Below are 16,335 nucleotides of genomic sequence, written 5' to 3'. Positions count from 1 at the left end.
AAATGGACTTTGAGAAAGTATTAAGTACACAGCTAAGCAGTGAGACTGGGTGGGTAAGGAAGTCCGTTCTGTCAATCAGTTATGAGTATACTGAGTTAAGTCAGTAGTTCCCAAATACGGCTACAAATTAGAATCACCTGCAGTGTTTATTAAAACTTGAGAGCTCCCCCACTACTCCGCAGAAGACCTAATGAACAGAATCTCTGGGATAAAGCCTAGGAGTATGTCATTTTAACAAGCACCCCAAATGAGAATGACATAGCCAGCCAAGCCTCAACCCCTGAAGAGCAGACCTATATGGCCATGTGGGAACGCCTGCTGGATTTCCCAAGTATCTTCTCCTGGAGTTCAGTTTCCAGACGTGTGCTCATCTGAAAATAGTCTTACCTCATTCCCTCTCCATACCGGCACTGAAGAGACAAACAAGTACAGCCTTCATTAGTGATAAGAATCCTGGACGTCTATCCCCGCCTCTTCTACTTACTTCCCACAGGTTCCCCACTCCAGCTGACTCGCTCCAGGTCATCATCATCATCATCATCCACGAAGTCTCGGAGGCTGTTCACCGCCCGCTTGGACTCCTTTAACTGCAGAGGGACACAAGGCTAGGGCGCTCAGGCAATCATCATTTCCCACCTCTCTTCCGACAATCAAGAAGGCTGAGGAATTGGGGCCTGAAGGTGGCCAACGCTCACCTTGTGCAATCGAAAGCCTAGCATACTAGATATCTGCCAAGAAAACAAACTGATTTTTAGCCAACACTACAGTCCAGTGGTAAAAGAATTAGAAGGAATCAAAGTCACTTTTGAATTCTCATCATATTCCTGGCAGTGACTTGCTATGTAAACCTGAGTGAATTTATTCACCTCTCTAAAAATAAATGTTTCCCCAATTGCAAAATAGACACAACAAAAATAAATCCTCCAATCCAGTTCATCTTTCAAAAATAAAAAATATGTATCACATGAATAAAAGACTTGAGGTTCTTTAAAAAGAAAAAAAAACTGAAAGGAAGAAATCATCTTAAAAAGGTAAAGTAAAAAAGGCAGTGAGCTGGATTTTACAATCCTTCTGGCTCTTTCCTGAGCCTAATGAAGACATGGTCAAAAGCCAAGTTACCCAGACTGCAAGAGGAAGGAATTTTAGAGTGGCACTGTGGAAAAGAGTACAAACTTCAGCAGTTGACCTACCTGTGAAAGCTCATCATCTTCATCGTCAAAGGTGAAAGCCTTGAACTTGGAGCTGTTCCAATACTCCTCCTCATCACCCTTTGTCCGATTCATCTACAGTGACAGGAAGACATACATCGTCTCTTTCTGGGTCTCTCCCTAAAGAGTTCCAAAGCTTTAACTGCTCCCAAAAATCAAGGATGCAGAAAAGGATCTGGTAAAACAAATATTGAACCTGCCATATTAAACCACATTCTTGGGTCTCCAACTGATCAAATCATACTTCTAATCTTCTAATTACCCAGAAGTAGTCATCCATTCTTAGAGCATCCACTTTGTCCAGGGCACTCTCTCAGGTGTTGTAAGGTATATTAAAAAGTGCCAGAGACTGGGTGCAGTGGCTCAGGCTTTTAATCCCAGCAATTTGGGAGGCCGAGGCGGGCAGATCGCCTGAGGTCAGGAGTTCGAGACCAGCCTGATCAACATGGAGAAACCCCGTCTCTACTAAAAATACAAAATTAGCCGGGCATGGTGGTGCATGCCTGTAATCCCAGCTACTCAGGAGGCTGAGGCAGGAGAATCGCTTGAACCCGGGAGGCGGAGGTTGCAGTGAGCCGAGATTGCACCATTGCACTTCAGCCTGGGCAACAAGAGCAAAACTCCATCTCAAAAAAAAAAAAAAAAAAAGTGTCAGACACAGTCCCACTTCTGAAGGACCCTACAACACAGCCAGGGCATTCAGCATAGGTATATATTAAAAGCAACAGGCAACAGTGCAAGGCAGGCAGATGCTGTAAGAATCCATCACAAAACTTTGCTGAATACACAAGGAAGAGCAATCAAAACATGCACAAAACAGACAAAAATTGCATTGGCATTTTCAACAAATATTTATTGAGCACCATCTCTGGGGCACTGTTCTAGGTTCTGGGAATACTACAGTGAATAAAATTGACAAATATTCCACTCTCATAAATGCCTGAAAGAATGGAAAGCAAAGCAATTAAAAGAAGTAGAACTATTTCACCTAAATCTTCAAATTATGACTATTTGATTAACAACTGTTGGCCAAAATTTGGGAAATGAGGGCATGGCCAAGAAAAGCAAGTATATAAAGAAGTAGTCAAAAGACCACAAGTCCCTGTTATAACTACTATAAAATTCAATTTTGCCCTGCAAAAGCAAGTTTTGCCCTAGAATTACAAACTAGGCAGGGCACAGTGGCTCACATCTGTAATCCCAGCACTTTGGGAGACTGAGGTGGGAGGATTGCCTGGGTCCAAGTTCAAGACTAGCCTGGGCAACACAGTAAAACTGTCTCTACAAAAAAAAATTTAAAAACCAAACAAAAAACCAGCCGGACATGGTGACGTAGTCCCAACTACTTGGGAGGCTGAGGTGGAGGATCACCTGAGCTCAGGAGGTTGAGGCTGCCATGAGTTGAGGTCACACAACTGCACTCCAGCCTGGGTGACAGAGTGAGACCCTACCTGTCTCTAAATAAGGAAACAGAATTACAAACTAAACTATCAATGCCAACTGGATTAGAATGAAAACTATGATTTAAGCCAAGGACTAGGTACTAAAACTCCCACAGCACCAAAAATAATTGTAAAGGCTAAACAGCATCAAGTTCTAAAAGAACCATTTGCTTTTCCTTTTAATAGCACCTTCATCAATAAAAGCTTGAGAAAAGCCTCATCATGGTAGTCCTGTTGAGGCTTTTGATGGCCCTTAAAGATATTCTACTATTACTTCCTGACTCTGTTTTCAACTCAGGGGATATAAGGATAGCAAGGGTATTGTGGGAATTTTCTATCTTGTTCCTTCCCACAGCAGACATTGCTAATTGATTTCTACTGGAAGTGTTGCTTAAAAATCCTTTTCTGTATTTAATTTTAGGGAGATAAACCAAAAATGCTGGCAGACACCATGAAATCATCCCACACAGACATTGTAGTCAGGCAACCTTGAGTTCAAATCCTGGTTTCTCTTAATTCTGAGCAAACTGGATAAATGACTTTACTTTTAAGCCTTGGAGAAAATTATATCCTATCTCACAGGGTTGCAGGGAACACCTATAAAAGCGTCTAGCGGAAAGTAAATACTAAATGTTAATTCCTTTTAATATGGAATATCATACTGACATTTTTCTGTCTTGGTTTCCCCATCTGTAAAATGGGCATAACAGATGACCTACCTTAGAAATGGTTATGAGGAGTAAACCAGTTAATACATATAAAGTGCTTAGTGCCCGACCCAAAATTAACACTCAGTAGTAACTTTTATTATTAATACATCATCATAGTATCTTGGGAAAAGCTAAAAAAGAAAATATTTTTTAGCAATCCTAAAAATTAAAAAAAAATACAAAAATTCTGAGTGGCCACAAATGCTGAAGATGTGCACAGAACATATAAATGTCTCTGGCACACATGTCAGTTCATAAATCTGTCATTCATTTGATCCTCAGAACAATCTTGTAAGGTAGGCCTGGGAGATTCCATTTCCATGTTACTCACGGGGAAAGTGAGGCACAAAAGAGTTCAGTATCAAAGCCACCTTGTTACGTGCTGTTTCAAATTACAATCCAAGGCTTTCTGGCTTCTAGACCATTTCTAGTGTCCTGCATGGTCCTTCTACCTATTTTTCACTCTCTGGAAAACTAGAGATCATTCCTTCACTATAGTAGTTATCTACAAATAGACATAGAATATGTCTAACAAACACAATAACCTGCCAGAGGATTTCCGGAAATCTTTTAAACCATGCAATGGCAGTAGACACCTGCCATCAATTTGTATTTATAACGCCAAATGAGAAGCTAGGTTTACTTGACAAGTATAGATAATGATCTAATAGCTCCAGAGTTATAAGTAATCAGGTACAATCTTAAGAGTGACAGGTGCTTCAACATGATTTAAAACACTTCAGAGGTTTATCTTTGTCTTCTCCTGTTTACTGACAGACCACAAGGCAGGGTGAGGGATCTCAGGGGAGAACAGGAACTTTACAAAAGAAAACAGAAGGATCAGCAAGAAAACCACAACACCCTCCCTGCCTCAGAAAACTCCAAAAACCAGCTTCTGAGAACGTCAGACTTGGTTTCAATTATCTTCCGAGCCAGGAAGATACAGGTGAGGCTTGTGAACTGAGACCAGGGAACATGAGTTAAGCTAGGATGACTCTACGGGTGAACGTCCAGGAAGCCATGGATCTACCGCAGTCGTCAGAGCCCAGCGGATCCCTGGCAGAGTTAAATGATCTTTCTGAACCAAATGTCTGCTTCCGAACCAATCGTTGGTGCTTACTCGCAGCCCCATTCCCAAGCGTACTCCAGCGCCTAAGGGTCGCCCTGACTGAAAGAAGAGAATCAGGCCTGTGGTCGTAGGATGTAGGAATGCCTCCTAGAAGACGGGAAAAGATCAAGATGCGGAGAGGCTGGACTCAGCCAGATAAGCGACCCAAGGGGCTTGGGACACCCTCACCTCTTACGCACAGAGCCCTCCCTCTCAGGACAGCGTCTGCCTCCGCCGCCGCTGGAACAGCCTCTCTTTTCAGGCAGTGCAGCTTAGAGAAGGGGGCAGAAAGGAATAATCGCGGGGCGGGGAGAAAACGCGAATAAAGAGGCCGCAGGACATGCTGGAAGTTGTAGTTTCTTCTGCCTCTGCTGTCAGGCGCAGTCCCGATGAACCACAAGGCTTCTTGACTACAGCCCCCAGAAACCCCAAGCACTGTGCTAGGTCATTTCCTCTCCCTTCAGGGCAACCTTCCGCGGTTATCCAGCGGGTCACGTAAGAAGACTACAAGTCCCATGAGGCTCAGCAAGGCCGATTTAGGGTCCAGGGAAACAATGAGACGTGTTCTTTGTTTTCCTATGGGTGAGGAATGGTTGTATGAGCAGCTGGGTTTCGGGACCCTTTTTGGGGAGAACCTGAGAGAGTCCGAAGGAACACTAAATCAGATGGAACCCACGGTGCGGCGAGTTGGGACGGAAGTAGCCGGTGGAAGTGGGGAGGAGCCGGAAGTTAAGAAGGGGAGGGGGTGGAGGGAAAAGCAAGCCAGGAGGTGTTTGCGGCCGCTTCTAGTAGTTTCCAGGCGCTGCCGGGCGGCTGGCACTAAGCGGTCCTGAGGCTGTGGCTGCGGCAGCTCCGGAGCTGGTGGCGCCGCGATAGGAGAGCCGATGGCCAAGTGGGGTGAGGGAGACCCACGCTGGATCGTGGAGGAGCGGGCGGACGCCACCAACGTCAATAACTGGCACTGGTGAGGGCCAGCAAAGCAGGCCGGCCTTGGGAGACCTGCGGCCGGGCCAGGGTTCCAGGGTTCCTGGAACCTCGGACCGGACAGAGCTGGGGCTGAAGTAACCCTGTCCGGAGATGGGGGCGGGTCCTTCCTGTGGCAGGGGTCCGTAGCCCCAGGCCCCTCCACTCCCCGGCCACCTTCTCAGTGCTTGAGGGGAGGGAGATGGACGTGGAGGGCAGCGCCCCAGAGGAAGGTTGTCAGAGAGACTGGGAGATGACGCCCTGGCTGCTGCATCCAGCCCGTGCAGGGAGGTGCTTACTACACGTGGCCAGAGGAGTCACTGAGACTGGAACCTCTTTTGATTGTGTTGGGAGACAGCTGTGAAAGGCCTAAGGCCAGGGGTCTGTAATTCCTGTTTTGCGGCTTGCAGTAAAATTAAAAGTCATTCATAGGGGACCGCTGCAGCAGTCCCGCGGGAGATTGAGAACGTGTTGGGCAGGTGCTCAGAGCTCAGATAGCTGCGGCCTCTCACCCGGAACTGTCAGGTCAGGTGTGTTGGAACTCCAGGTTGCCGAGCAGCCGTGGTTTTATAACCTGTCCGTTCTTAAAATACTGCCCCGCTTCATGAAATCTTCCCAAAGTAATGTTTCCTTTACTTTTGAATTCCACTGAATTCTGTTCATAATGTTTGTATTGTACCGTTACTTTGTTGCAGCTTTCTTTGCTGTTGTTTTCTCTAATAGTTGATAAGCAGGAGGGCAGATAGTGATGTTTCTTTTCCATATCTCACTTTGTGTTCTCTCTTCTAACATGCAGAGTACTTGACCTAATTTTTGTTGTTTTGAAGCCCTTGTCTTAACGTTTTTGTGGCCATCTAGGGGGCAGTGAATGTGTAGGAAGTTTATAATACAAGTGCGAATCTGATAGGTCAGAACACTGTGCCAGTGAGGTCAGGGTTATTGGTGTAATCCTTTCTGGGCCTTTTAGCTAAGTACTGTTCTTCCATGGTCCAGTCTGTGTTCCTGATCAGAGCAATATGTGCAGTTTTCCACTTGGTCAAATGGGGGCGCCATGTTAAAGTATCAAGTATTCTCCAGCACCATCATGCCGAGAAAGGAGAGCATAATTTTCCATTGAGTTTATACTATTCTCTACAGCAGCTGTCTTTGTTGACAGTGTGCAACCCCTTGTCTTCCTAAAAAAGGGTGACATGTTTGTGGACATACTGGAGTGGGACTGGGAGTTTTTGTGTTCCTTTCAAACTATTTGTCAGGCCTCTTTTAACCTCGTATTCTCTTGCATAGAGCAGTATATCCTCCATTTGACTGCCAGTTCATAGCTTTGTTTCTGCTTTGCAGGACGGAGAGAGATGCTTCAAATTGGTCCACGGATAAGCTGAAAACACTGTTCCTGGCAGTGCAGGTTCAAAATGAAGAAGGCAAATGTGAGGTGACGGAAGTGAGTAAGCTTGATGGAGAGGCATCCATTAACAATCGCAAAGGGAAACTTATCTTCTTTTACGAATGGAGCGTCAAACTAAACTGGACAGGTAAGTCTAAGCTGGGCTGTCAGAGAGATTAACTGTGTTTTGTTTAACCTGTTAAGTAGCTGGAGAGAACAGTTTTGAGGAGTTACAAACGTTGAAGGGAGAAGACAGATGTTGCTGCTTTGGAGTCCTATGTAAAGCAGTATTGGGTACTGAAATTTCTTTGCCATTGTGGGATGCTAAATGGATTTCCTCTCTCTGGGTCTCATCAGTCCCACCCATGAAGTGGCTGGGCCACTGCATGTTTGGGCCTTGGTTTTTGTTGGAACACCTAAGGTGATATTTCTTCAGACTACCTACATGTATCTTGTGAGTGATTTAAAAGGAGGAAGGAGGTGTTTTGTTTTTTTGTTTTTTTGTTTTGGTCTTGATCTTTTTTTTTTTTACTCTCCTCAGTGTGAATCTAACAAATTAAAATGAAGCTTGTGTGTGACAGTAATTTGGGACTGTTTTATCTCTCTTCTAGTTTTGTGTCCCTTCTGTATGACATTAGGAAAAAATTGAGGTCATGCGTATGCCCGTTTTGGACAGTCCTGACTGTTGAGAGCCTGAATGTAAAAAGGCAGTAAAGGAGTATGAGATAGCTACTGTGTGTATGGGGCAAAGCATGAAATTTGTGCTTTGATAAACATTTCTGAATAGTCGTATCATAAAGAAGGGTGAAAGTAGATTATCTGTCCTTGATTTTTGTTAATTTGTTTTTAAAGTACACTTGAAGCATAGTAGTATGGAAGGAATCTTTGGTGTCATCTTGCCCAGACCTTTTTTTTTTTTTTTGAGACGGAGTTTCACTCTTGTCGCCCAGGCTGGAGTGCAGTGGCACGATCTCCGCCCACTGCAACCTCCACTTCCTGGGTTCAACCAATTCTCCTGCCTCAGCCTCCCAAGTAGGATTACAGGTGCCTGCCACCACGCCCGGCTAATTTTGTATTTTTATTAGAGACAGGTTTCACTGTGTTAGTCAGGCTGGTCTCGAACTGTGTCTGGCCAACACTTTTTTTTTAAATACAGGGACTAAAAATTGGTAGCATAGTTTTGTGCACATTAAATGGTAAGAAATAGATAAATACAGGCCACGCGCGGTGGTTCACGCATGTAATCCCAGCACTTTGGGAGGCCAGGGCGGGTGGATCATGAGGTCAGGAGATTGAGACCATCCTGGCTGACACAGTGAAACCCCGTCTCTACTAAAAATACAAAAAATTAGCCGGGCGTGGTGGCGCGTGCTTACAGTCCCAGCTACCCGGGAGGCGGAGGCAGGAGAGCTGCTTGAACCCAGGAGGTGGAGGTTGCAGTGAGCTGAGATCGCACCATTGCACTCCAGCCTGGGCAACAGACTGAGACTCCATCTCGAAAGAAAATAAATAAATAAATAAATACTACAGTAAATATGGTGCTTTACCATTAAAAAGACCTGAAGGTTACTTGTGAAAGTGGGCATCAGAGCCAGGCACGGTGGCTCACGCCTGTAATCTCAGCACTTTGGGAGACTGAGGCAAGTGGATCAAGGTCAGGAATTGGAGACACACCTGGCCAACATGGTGAAACCCCGTCTCTACTAAAAAATACAAGAATTAGCCGGGCATGGTGGCACGCGCCTGTAATCCCAGCTACTTGGGAGGCTGAGGCAGAAGAATTGCTTGAACCTGGGAGGTGGAGGTTACAGTGAGCCGAGATCGTGCCACTGCACTCCAGCCTGAGTGACAGAGCCGTCTTGGGGGGAAAAAAGTGGGCATCAGAAGGGTTGCAGCTTGAGGACTACTTTGGAATGGTAGAAGGAGAGTCATCTACAATCAGAAGGAACATTACACTAGATGAGGATGGGTATGGCTCACAATACACGCTGTAAACCGAGGTCATTGGCAGATAGGTGTTTGAGATATGTGTGTTTTATGTATCCTATGTAGTTGGGTGAGGCTTTCCGTATTCACCTAGTGTTTCTCATGGATGGAGTCACATATAAGCAAATGTGAACTTCTCATTATAATCAAATTGCTCCCTAATATCTCAGTTGCACTGAAATAAATTGATATTTTCAAAAGAAGTGTCTAGCAGAACTACTGGCTTTTGACCCAAGTTCTCATGGTATAACTCATGCTAGTACCAATAACATAGTTGGTTTCCAGTAACCTGGTGAGGAAAAGACATTTCTTTTGGGGGTGCGGGTGTTGATTGCATCTGGCATGTGGCATTCTCAGAATAAAGAGGATCAGTTCAGCCATCCAAAAGCAGCAGAAGTGAGGTCGCAGTTAGGACCCTGGAGCAGAGACCTTTCCTGCCTAGGAGTGGACTAATGACATTGCATTGGTTTTGACAGGTACTTCTAAGTCAGGAGTACAGTACAAAGGACATGTGGAGATCCCCAATTTGTCTGATGAAAACAGCGTGGATGAAGTAGAGGTTCGTGCTTCCTAACTCCTAATCCGAGTCCTCTATATCCTCTTATTCTCAGATGAGAAAAGTGACCTGTCATTGAGGATTCATAGCGCAGGCTTGGTCCAAGCATTCAGAACCCGAGTCTGCAGATACTTTGCTAGGCGTGTGGTGCCACTGGAAACTTCCAGAGCAATTTGCACTTTAATTTCTTCACTTTAGCTAGTGACATGGGTTCCAACTAACATTAGCCATTTGACAGAGAGGACTCAAGAAGGAACACTAATGGGGATTGTACGAATATCGCAGTACTCATGCATTTCCTTTGGAAATGTCAGCAGTTACGTGATTGCTCAGCCCCCACATTCCATAATGAGGGTGCCCCTCAAGTTATTTACCACCTACTTCTCATCTTTCACTCAGATTAGTGTGAGCCTTGCCAAAGATGAGCCTGACACAAATCTCGTGGCCTTAATGAAGGAAGAAGGGGTGAAACTTCTCAGAGAAGCAATGGGAATTTACATCAGCACCCTCAAAACAGGTATCCCTTGAGTAGTTCTATATGCCTTAAGGAGGTAGTTTCCACCTGTTAGACTGTGGTTAAGGGCCTGGACAGTCCTTTCTTTGGCAGATGGGTAAAGATTTGTGGGGAGGGGGCTTATTTCATCTTAAAGTCAGTCCATAAGCTCGGAGTAAGGGAAAGATCTGGAGCTGTGTTGTCTAATACTGACAGTTGAGCATTTGAGATGTGATTAGACCAAACCGAGATGTGCTGTGAGGGCCAGGCACAGTGGCTCACACTTGTAATCCCAGCACTGTTGGAGGCTGAGGTGGGCTGATTGCCTGAGCTCAGGAATTCGAGACCAGCCTGGGCAACATGCCGTCCTACAAAAAATACAAAAATTAGCTGGATGCGGTGGTTGGCGCCTGTAGTCCCAGCTACTGGGGAGGCTGAGGTGGGAGAGTGGCTTGAGCCCAGGAGGCAGGGAGGTTACATTGAACTAGCTGAGATCATGCCTCTGCACTCCAGCCTGGATGACCAAAAAACACAAGAGATGTGCTGTGAGTATAAATTACACTATGGGCTGGGTGCGGTGGCTCACGCCTGTAATCTCAGCACTTTGGGAGGCCGAGTTGGGCGGATCACTTGAGGTCGGGAGTTCAAGACCAGCCTGACCAACATGGAGAAACCCCATCTCTACTAAAAATACAAAATTAGCCGGGCGTGGTGGCGCATGCCTGTAATCCCAGCTACTCAAGAGGCTGAGGCAGGAGAATCGCTTGAACCTGGGAGATGGAGGTGGCGATGAGTCAAGAACATGCCATTGCACTCCAGCCTGGGCGACAGAGTGAGACTCTGTCTCAAAAAAAAAATTATATTTGAGGCTCACATTATATTTCTAATGGACAGCGCTAATCTAAAGACTTGGCATCGCGGGACTCATTACTTAAATACAGTCTGGACTATCTTTGATATGCATTCTCCAGGGATATTTAGATGGTTAGAATAGAAGTCAGCTCAGCTTTCCCCTGGGATTCCATTTCTGCCAGTGTGTTCTGATCTTGGTGCTGGAAAATGTATAATAACCATCAAAGAAGATGATAGAAGGTGATAGACACCTCTTTGGGGGAGGACCAGTACTCCAGTGCCATAACTAGTTGTGGCTTTTCTACAGAGGTAAGGCAGAGTGGAGGAAAGACACTAACCATGCATCCATGGGTGCTGGGTAGATTACCTACTCTTGAAGTCATCAAGGTGCCACAGCGTTCATGCCATCCTTCCATAGTAGACCTCACATGCACTTAATATGTTATAATGTTTCCAGTTGAGTCAGGAGGATAAGCTTTTAAAAATAATCCCAGTGGCCGGGTGCGGTGGCTCATGCCTGTAATCCCAGCATTTTGGGAGGCTAAGGCCAGTGGATCATGAGATCAGGAGATCGAGACCATCCTCGCCAACATGGTGAAACCCCATCTCTACTAAAAATACAAAAATTAGCCGGGCATGGTGGCGCCTGCCTATAATCCCAGCTACTCAGGAGGCTGAGGCAGGAAAATAGCTTCAACCAGGGAGCTGGAGATTGCAGTGAGCTGAGATTGCGCCACTGCACTCCAGCCTGGCGACAGAGCAAGACTCCATCTAAAAAAAAAAAAAAAACAAAAGATAATCCCAGTGAACATACTATATTCTATAGCATATACCCTGATACCAGTCTGGCATAGACCAAAAGTAAAGATGTAAAAATAGCCTCTTCCTTTTCTGGTCATAACCTCATTCTGTAGTAGGATGGCTATGTTTGTCAGGCTGTAATGAAACTCCAGATCTCAGCTACTAAGAAATAACTTCCATGAGCTGGAATTTTATCTTTTCAGAGTTCACCCAGGGCATGATCTTACCTACAGTGAATGGAGAGTCAGTAGACCCAGTGGGGCAGCCAGCACTGAAAACTGAGGAGCTCAAGGTAAATGGTTTTCCCCCGGGGTGGGAGACTGTCTGCAAAGGAACTTGGGAGACCGCCTTCTTAATTCCACATGTCAGCTCTTTGTGTCCCTAACCTCTAAGCCAGAGCAGCTGTGATCTGCTCATGGTGCTTTTTTAGAGTCCCTGCAATATGCATTCATTCACCCATCTTTAACCTGGTTTTAATTTGTTTATCGCAGACCCCTAGAGCAAGTAGAAGCTATCAGACAGTTAAAAGTCTGACTCTTGATTGCATTTAGCACCAATTAGGAGGTTATGAACAAAGGATGGTCTTCATCTATATAAGTCTTCAGCCTAATTGGTATGTTGATATCTCAGACTTTGATTTTAGAGGTCCCATCAGGAAATGGAGTTACATCCCTGTCTTCACCCAGTCTCTCCAGTTTACAGGGTGAGCAAGTACTTTATCTGGAGATGGAAGTTTGTGGTTCAAGCTCAGCACTTGGTTTAGAGCCCTGTTGCTCTTTTGTCAGCATAGTAGAGTGGGTACTCTGGAAGTGGGGAGAAAACTGCTTCCAGCTATTTAAGCATAGAAATTGTTTGAGAATTACACTGAGCTCTTAAAAAATATCTCAATGATTTGATTTGTTATTTGACTATCAGGGTCTTCCTTGTAGAGTGGTTATTTTTACTGGGAATTGAGGATGTTTCCAGAAACATGACCCTCATGACTAAAACACCTACACACTCAAATTCCCTTCAAACCCCTTGGAATAATTAGCCTCGGAGGTGAAAATTTTTATGAGAATGAATGGTACAACTGTCTCTGAAGCCACGCTGATTGAGGTTGTATCATTACTCTGTACTGACCGTTTTCACTGCCACTTTCACAGGCTAAGCCTGCTCCTTCAAAAACCCAGGCCAGACCTGTTGGAGTCAAAATCCCCACTTGTAAGATCACTCTTAAGGAAACCTTCCTGACATCACCAGAGGAGCTCTATAGAGTGTTTACCACCCAAGAGGTAAGTCAGTCTTGTCCTTCAGGCCTCGTGCCATCTGCCCTGAGTGTGCAGAAGAGGTGCTCACAGCTGGAGCCATGAGGCCTTCATCAAAGTGAAGTTTCCCTCCCTCTATTCTTTTTTTTTTTTTTTTGAGATGGAGTCTCGCTCTGTCACCGCCCAAGCTGGAGTACAGTGGCGCAATCTCGGCTCACTGCAACCTCTGCCTGCCAGGTTCAAGCGATTCTCCTGCCTCAGCATCCCAAACAGCTGGTACTATAGGCACACGCCATCATGCCCAGCTAATTTTTATATTTTTTAGTAGAGATGGGGTGTCACCATATTTTTTAGTAGAGATGGGCTGATCTCAAACTCCTGACCTCAAGTGATCTGCCCACACCTCAGCCTCCCAAAGTGCTGGGATTACAGGCGCAAACCACTGTGCCCAGCCATATTTATTTATTTTAAAAACAAAAGACCTGGTCTTGCTATGTTGCCCAGACTAGCCTTGAACTCCTGGGCTCAAGCGATCCTCCTTCCTCAGCCTCCTGAGTAACTGGGATTACAGGTGCACATTACCATGCCTGTTCTAGTTTTGGGTCATATAAGTAGAAATCACTGAGTGAATCTTATCAGAAAAGTGAATGGCCATTCTTGGTTACTCTGTAGCACAGAAGAATTCCTGGCTTCTTTCTGTTGCACAGCTGACTTGTACCATTCTGCTGCTATCGTGTGGAGTTGAGAAACATGACTGTATTCAGCTTTATTATCTGATAGTAAAGGTGGTTAGGATACGTGGAAGTTCCCACATACTCTAGGACAAAATTCCAAGATCTTATTTTTTAAACAAAAATGCAAATACAGCCATAAATTAAGAGGTACCATGTAGTATATGGGTGTTCGTGTGTCTGTGTGCCTGCACTCAAAATACTCTCATGATAGTTCTGTCCCCCTTAGAAAACCAAGAACCAGAGAAGCAGTTAAATGGACACAGACTTCAGTTGAATCTCTTCTTCCAAACTAGCAAAGTTTTCAGAGTTTTAAAATACTTTTGTATGGGAGGATTCCTGACATTTTTAACCTTCTGTTCCTTTTTAATTTTTTACCATGTATTTGTATTACCTACTTAAAAAAATAGTAAAGCCTTTTTAAAAGTAAAAGTGGCACTGTTGAGTGATCGAACACAGCAAAATGATACTGATTTGATATATATGGAGTAGGCCAGGCACAGTGGCTCACACCTCTAATCCCAGCACTTTGGGAGGCTGAGGCCAATGAACTGCTTGAGCCCAGGAGTTTGAGACTTGTCTGGCCAACATGGTGAAGCCATCTATACAAAAAATACAGAAATTAGCTGGTGTGGTGGTACACACCTATAGTCCCAGCTCCTCAGGAGGCTGAGGTGGAAGGATCACCTAAGCTTAGGAGGTTGGGGCTACAGTGAGCCATGATCATGCCACTGCACTTTGGCCTGGGCAACAAAGCAAGACCCATCTCAAAAACAAAATAAAAGGGCTGGGCACAGTGGCTCATGCCTATAATCCCAGCACTTTGGGAGGTCGAGGCCGGTGGATCTGGAGGTCAGGAGTTCAAGACCAGTCTGGCCAAGATGGTGAAACCCCGTCTGTACTAAAAAAACAAAAAATTAGCCGGCGTGGTGGCACATGCCTGTAATCCTGGCTACTCTGGAGGCTGAGGCAGAGAATTGCTTAAAACGTGGACAGGCGGAGGTCGCAGTGAGCTGAGATCATGCCACTGCACTCCAGCCTGGGTGACAGAGTGAGACTCCGTCTCAAAAAAAAAGAAAAGATGTATGGCATAGATCTACTTTGGGACACGTTCTCAGAAATGAAAATAGAAGTCTCAAACATTTACTTGAGAATTTTCTTTCATAAGCTCATTCTCATATCTTTCTGAACCATATACTATTTCAAATAAATGAAAGTAAATGGGTCCAAAGTAATGGCATCATCGGATCAGAAAGAATTCCCGAAGTCAAGTCCTGGCTGGTAGTAGAACAGAATAGAGGGACACCTTGGACCCGCCTGTGGGGCAGACTGGCGGAAATGAGAGTTGAGACATGCAGCCTTCAGCTGGCATTTGTCCCCGGGTCCCACTGAGAGCCATGTATCTTCTGCCTCTTTTTTTTTTTTCCTGCAGCTGGTGCAGGCCTTTACCCATGCTCCCGCAACATTAGAAGCAGACAGAGGTGGAAAGTTCCACATGGTAGATGGCAACGTTTCTGGGGAATTTACTGATCTGGTGAGTACCTGCCGGCCCTAGACTTGGGTTGTTGCATCTGTCTGGTCAGCTGAGTGACATTTCTCCTGTTTCTCAACTCTATAGGTAAAGTTTAAGGCTTTAATCTCTTTGGTTAATAAAACATTTTGTTTTTCAAAAAAAGGCTGTGATTTGAACTCTCTTGCAAGTAATACAATTGCACAGATGGTGGACTCCGTATGAAGGGCAGATGACTGATCCTAGCTAGGACTGGGTGCGTTGTAGTATATAATGTAGACTGAGCTGTTTGATTATTTTAGGTCCCTGAGAAACATATTGTGATGAAGTGGAGGTTTAAATCTTGGCCAGAGGGTAAGTAAACATATATATTGCCATTACCCCCAGAACTTTTTCTCTTTGCTGTAGTTTTTTTTTTTTTTTTTGCTTTGTTTTTTGGAAACAGGGTCTCACTGTCACCCAGGCTAGAGTGCAGTGGCATAATCACAGCTAACTGCAGCCTTAACCTCCCAGACTCAAACGAACCTCCTGCTTCAGCTTCCCAAGTAGCTGAGACTACGTGTACCACCACACCAGCTTTTTTTTTTTTTAATTACATTTTTTGTAGAGATGGGGTCCCACTACATTGCCCAGGCTAGTCTCGAACTCCTGGGCTCAAGTGATCCTCCTGCCTCAGCCTCCCAAAGTACTGGGATTACAGGTTGCCCAAGTAGCTGGGATTACAGGCGCATGCCACTACACCCAGCTAAGTTTTGTAATTGTAGTAGAGATGGGGTTTCACCATGTTAGCCAGGCTGGTCTGGAACTCCTGGCCTCTGGTGATCCGCCCATCTCAGCCTCCCAAAGTGCTGAGATTACAGGTATGAACCACCACACCCAGCCAGGTTGCCCCAGTCTTAAACTCAGATGGAAACCCTAGATATGAAACCCCATCCCCTCTGCCTTTCCCAGGGCACTTTGCCACCATCACCTTGACCTTCATCGACAAGAATGGAGAGACTGAGCTGTGCATGGAAGGTCGAGGCATCCCTGCTCCTGAGGAAGAGCGGACGCGGCAGGGCTGGCAGCGGTACTACTTTGAGGGCATTAAACAGACCTTTGGCTATGGCGCACGCTTATTTTAGGGCCAGCGGCAGGGGACTTCAGCCTCCTGGATACTTCAGTCCAGCCCTCTCCTGACTGGGACTTGCGACTCACAGGATTGCATCGTCCCAGCCGCTAACTTGGGGCCAGGGCCCCTCCCCTCCACATATACCTTGGGTTTGTGCATGTTTTCTTCTGGGTGGGTTCAGAGGGCAATTTCTCTTTTATGTGTACATATGCTAAATAAACATAATTTAAAAAACA

At 45.3% G+C, this 16,335-nt stretch overlaps 2 protein-coding genes across 4 annotated transcripts in view; one reads left to right on the top strand and one right to left on the bottom strand.

The window, feature by feature from the left end:
- The window catches only part of VIPAS39 (VPS33B interacting protein, apical-basolateral polarity regulator, spe-39 homolog), a 33,088-nt gene extending 28,164 nt beyond the window's left edge, over nt 1-4,924 (bottom strand). For 2 of the 3 annotated variants that reach the window (XM_011988279.1, XM_011988280.1), the window contains exons 1-3: nt 4,658-4,924; nt 1,191-1,283; nt 485-587 (exon numbers count right to left, since the gene is read on the bottom strand). In XM_011988279.1, coding sequence (XP_011843669.1) covers nt 485-587; nt 1,191-1,283 — 196 coding nt within the window. In that variant the 5' untranslated portion in view covers nt 4,658-4,924. Of the gene's footprint in view, nt 1-484; nt 588-1,190; nt 1,284-4,480 lie in introns of all 3 variants that reach the window. The other variant, XM_011988278.1, reaches the window with a different exon arrangement.
- A 262-nt stretch (nt 4,925-5,186) lies between these two features.
- AHSA1 (AHA1, activator of heat shock 90kDa protein ATPase homolog 1 (yeast)) lies at nt 5,187-16,335 on the top strand. The gene is made up of 9 exons (XM_011988277.1): nt 5,187-5,432; nt 6,770-6,960; nt 9,275-9,357; nt 9,754-9,871; nt 11,704-11,792; nt 12,646-12,774; nt 14,911-15,012; nt 15,291-15,342; nt 15,940-16,335. The coding sequence occupies exons 1-9, from the start codon at nt 5,353-5,355 to the stop codon at nt 16,110-16,112; spliced, it is 1,017 nt and encodes a 338-aa protein (XP_011843667.1). The 5' UTR covers nt 5,187-5,352; the 3' UTR covers nt 16,113-16,335.

Source organism: Mandrillus leucophaeus, unplaced genomic scaffold, assembly GCF_000951045.1.
Source record: "Mandrillus leucophaeus isolate KB7577 unplaced genomic scaffold, Mleu.le_1.0 Scaffold326, whole genome shotgun sequence".
In the NCBI taxonomy this organism is placed as follows: Eukaryota; Metazoa; Chordata; class Mammalia; order Primates; family Cercopithecidae; genus Mandrillus; species Mandrillus leucophaeus.
Note: the sequence above shows the minus strand (reverse complement) of the source record. Positions and strands in the feature narration are given on the sequence as shown.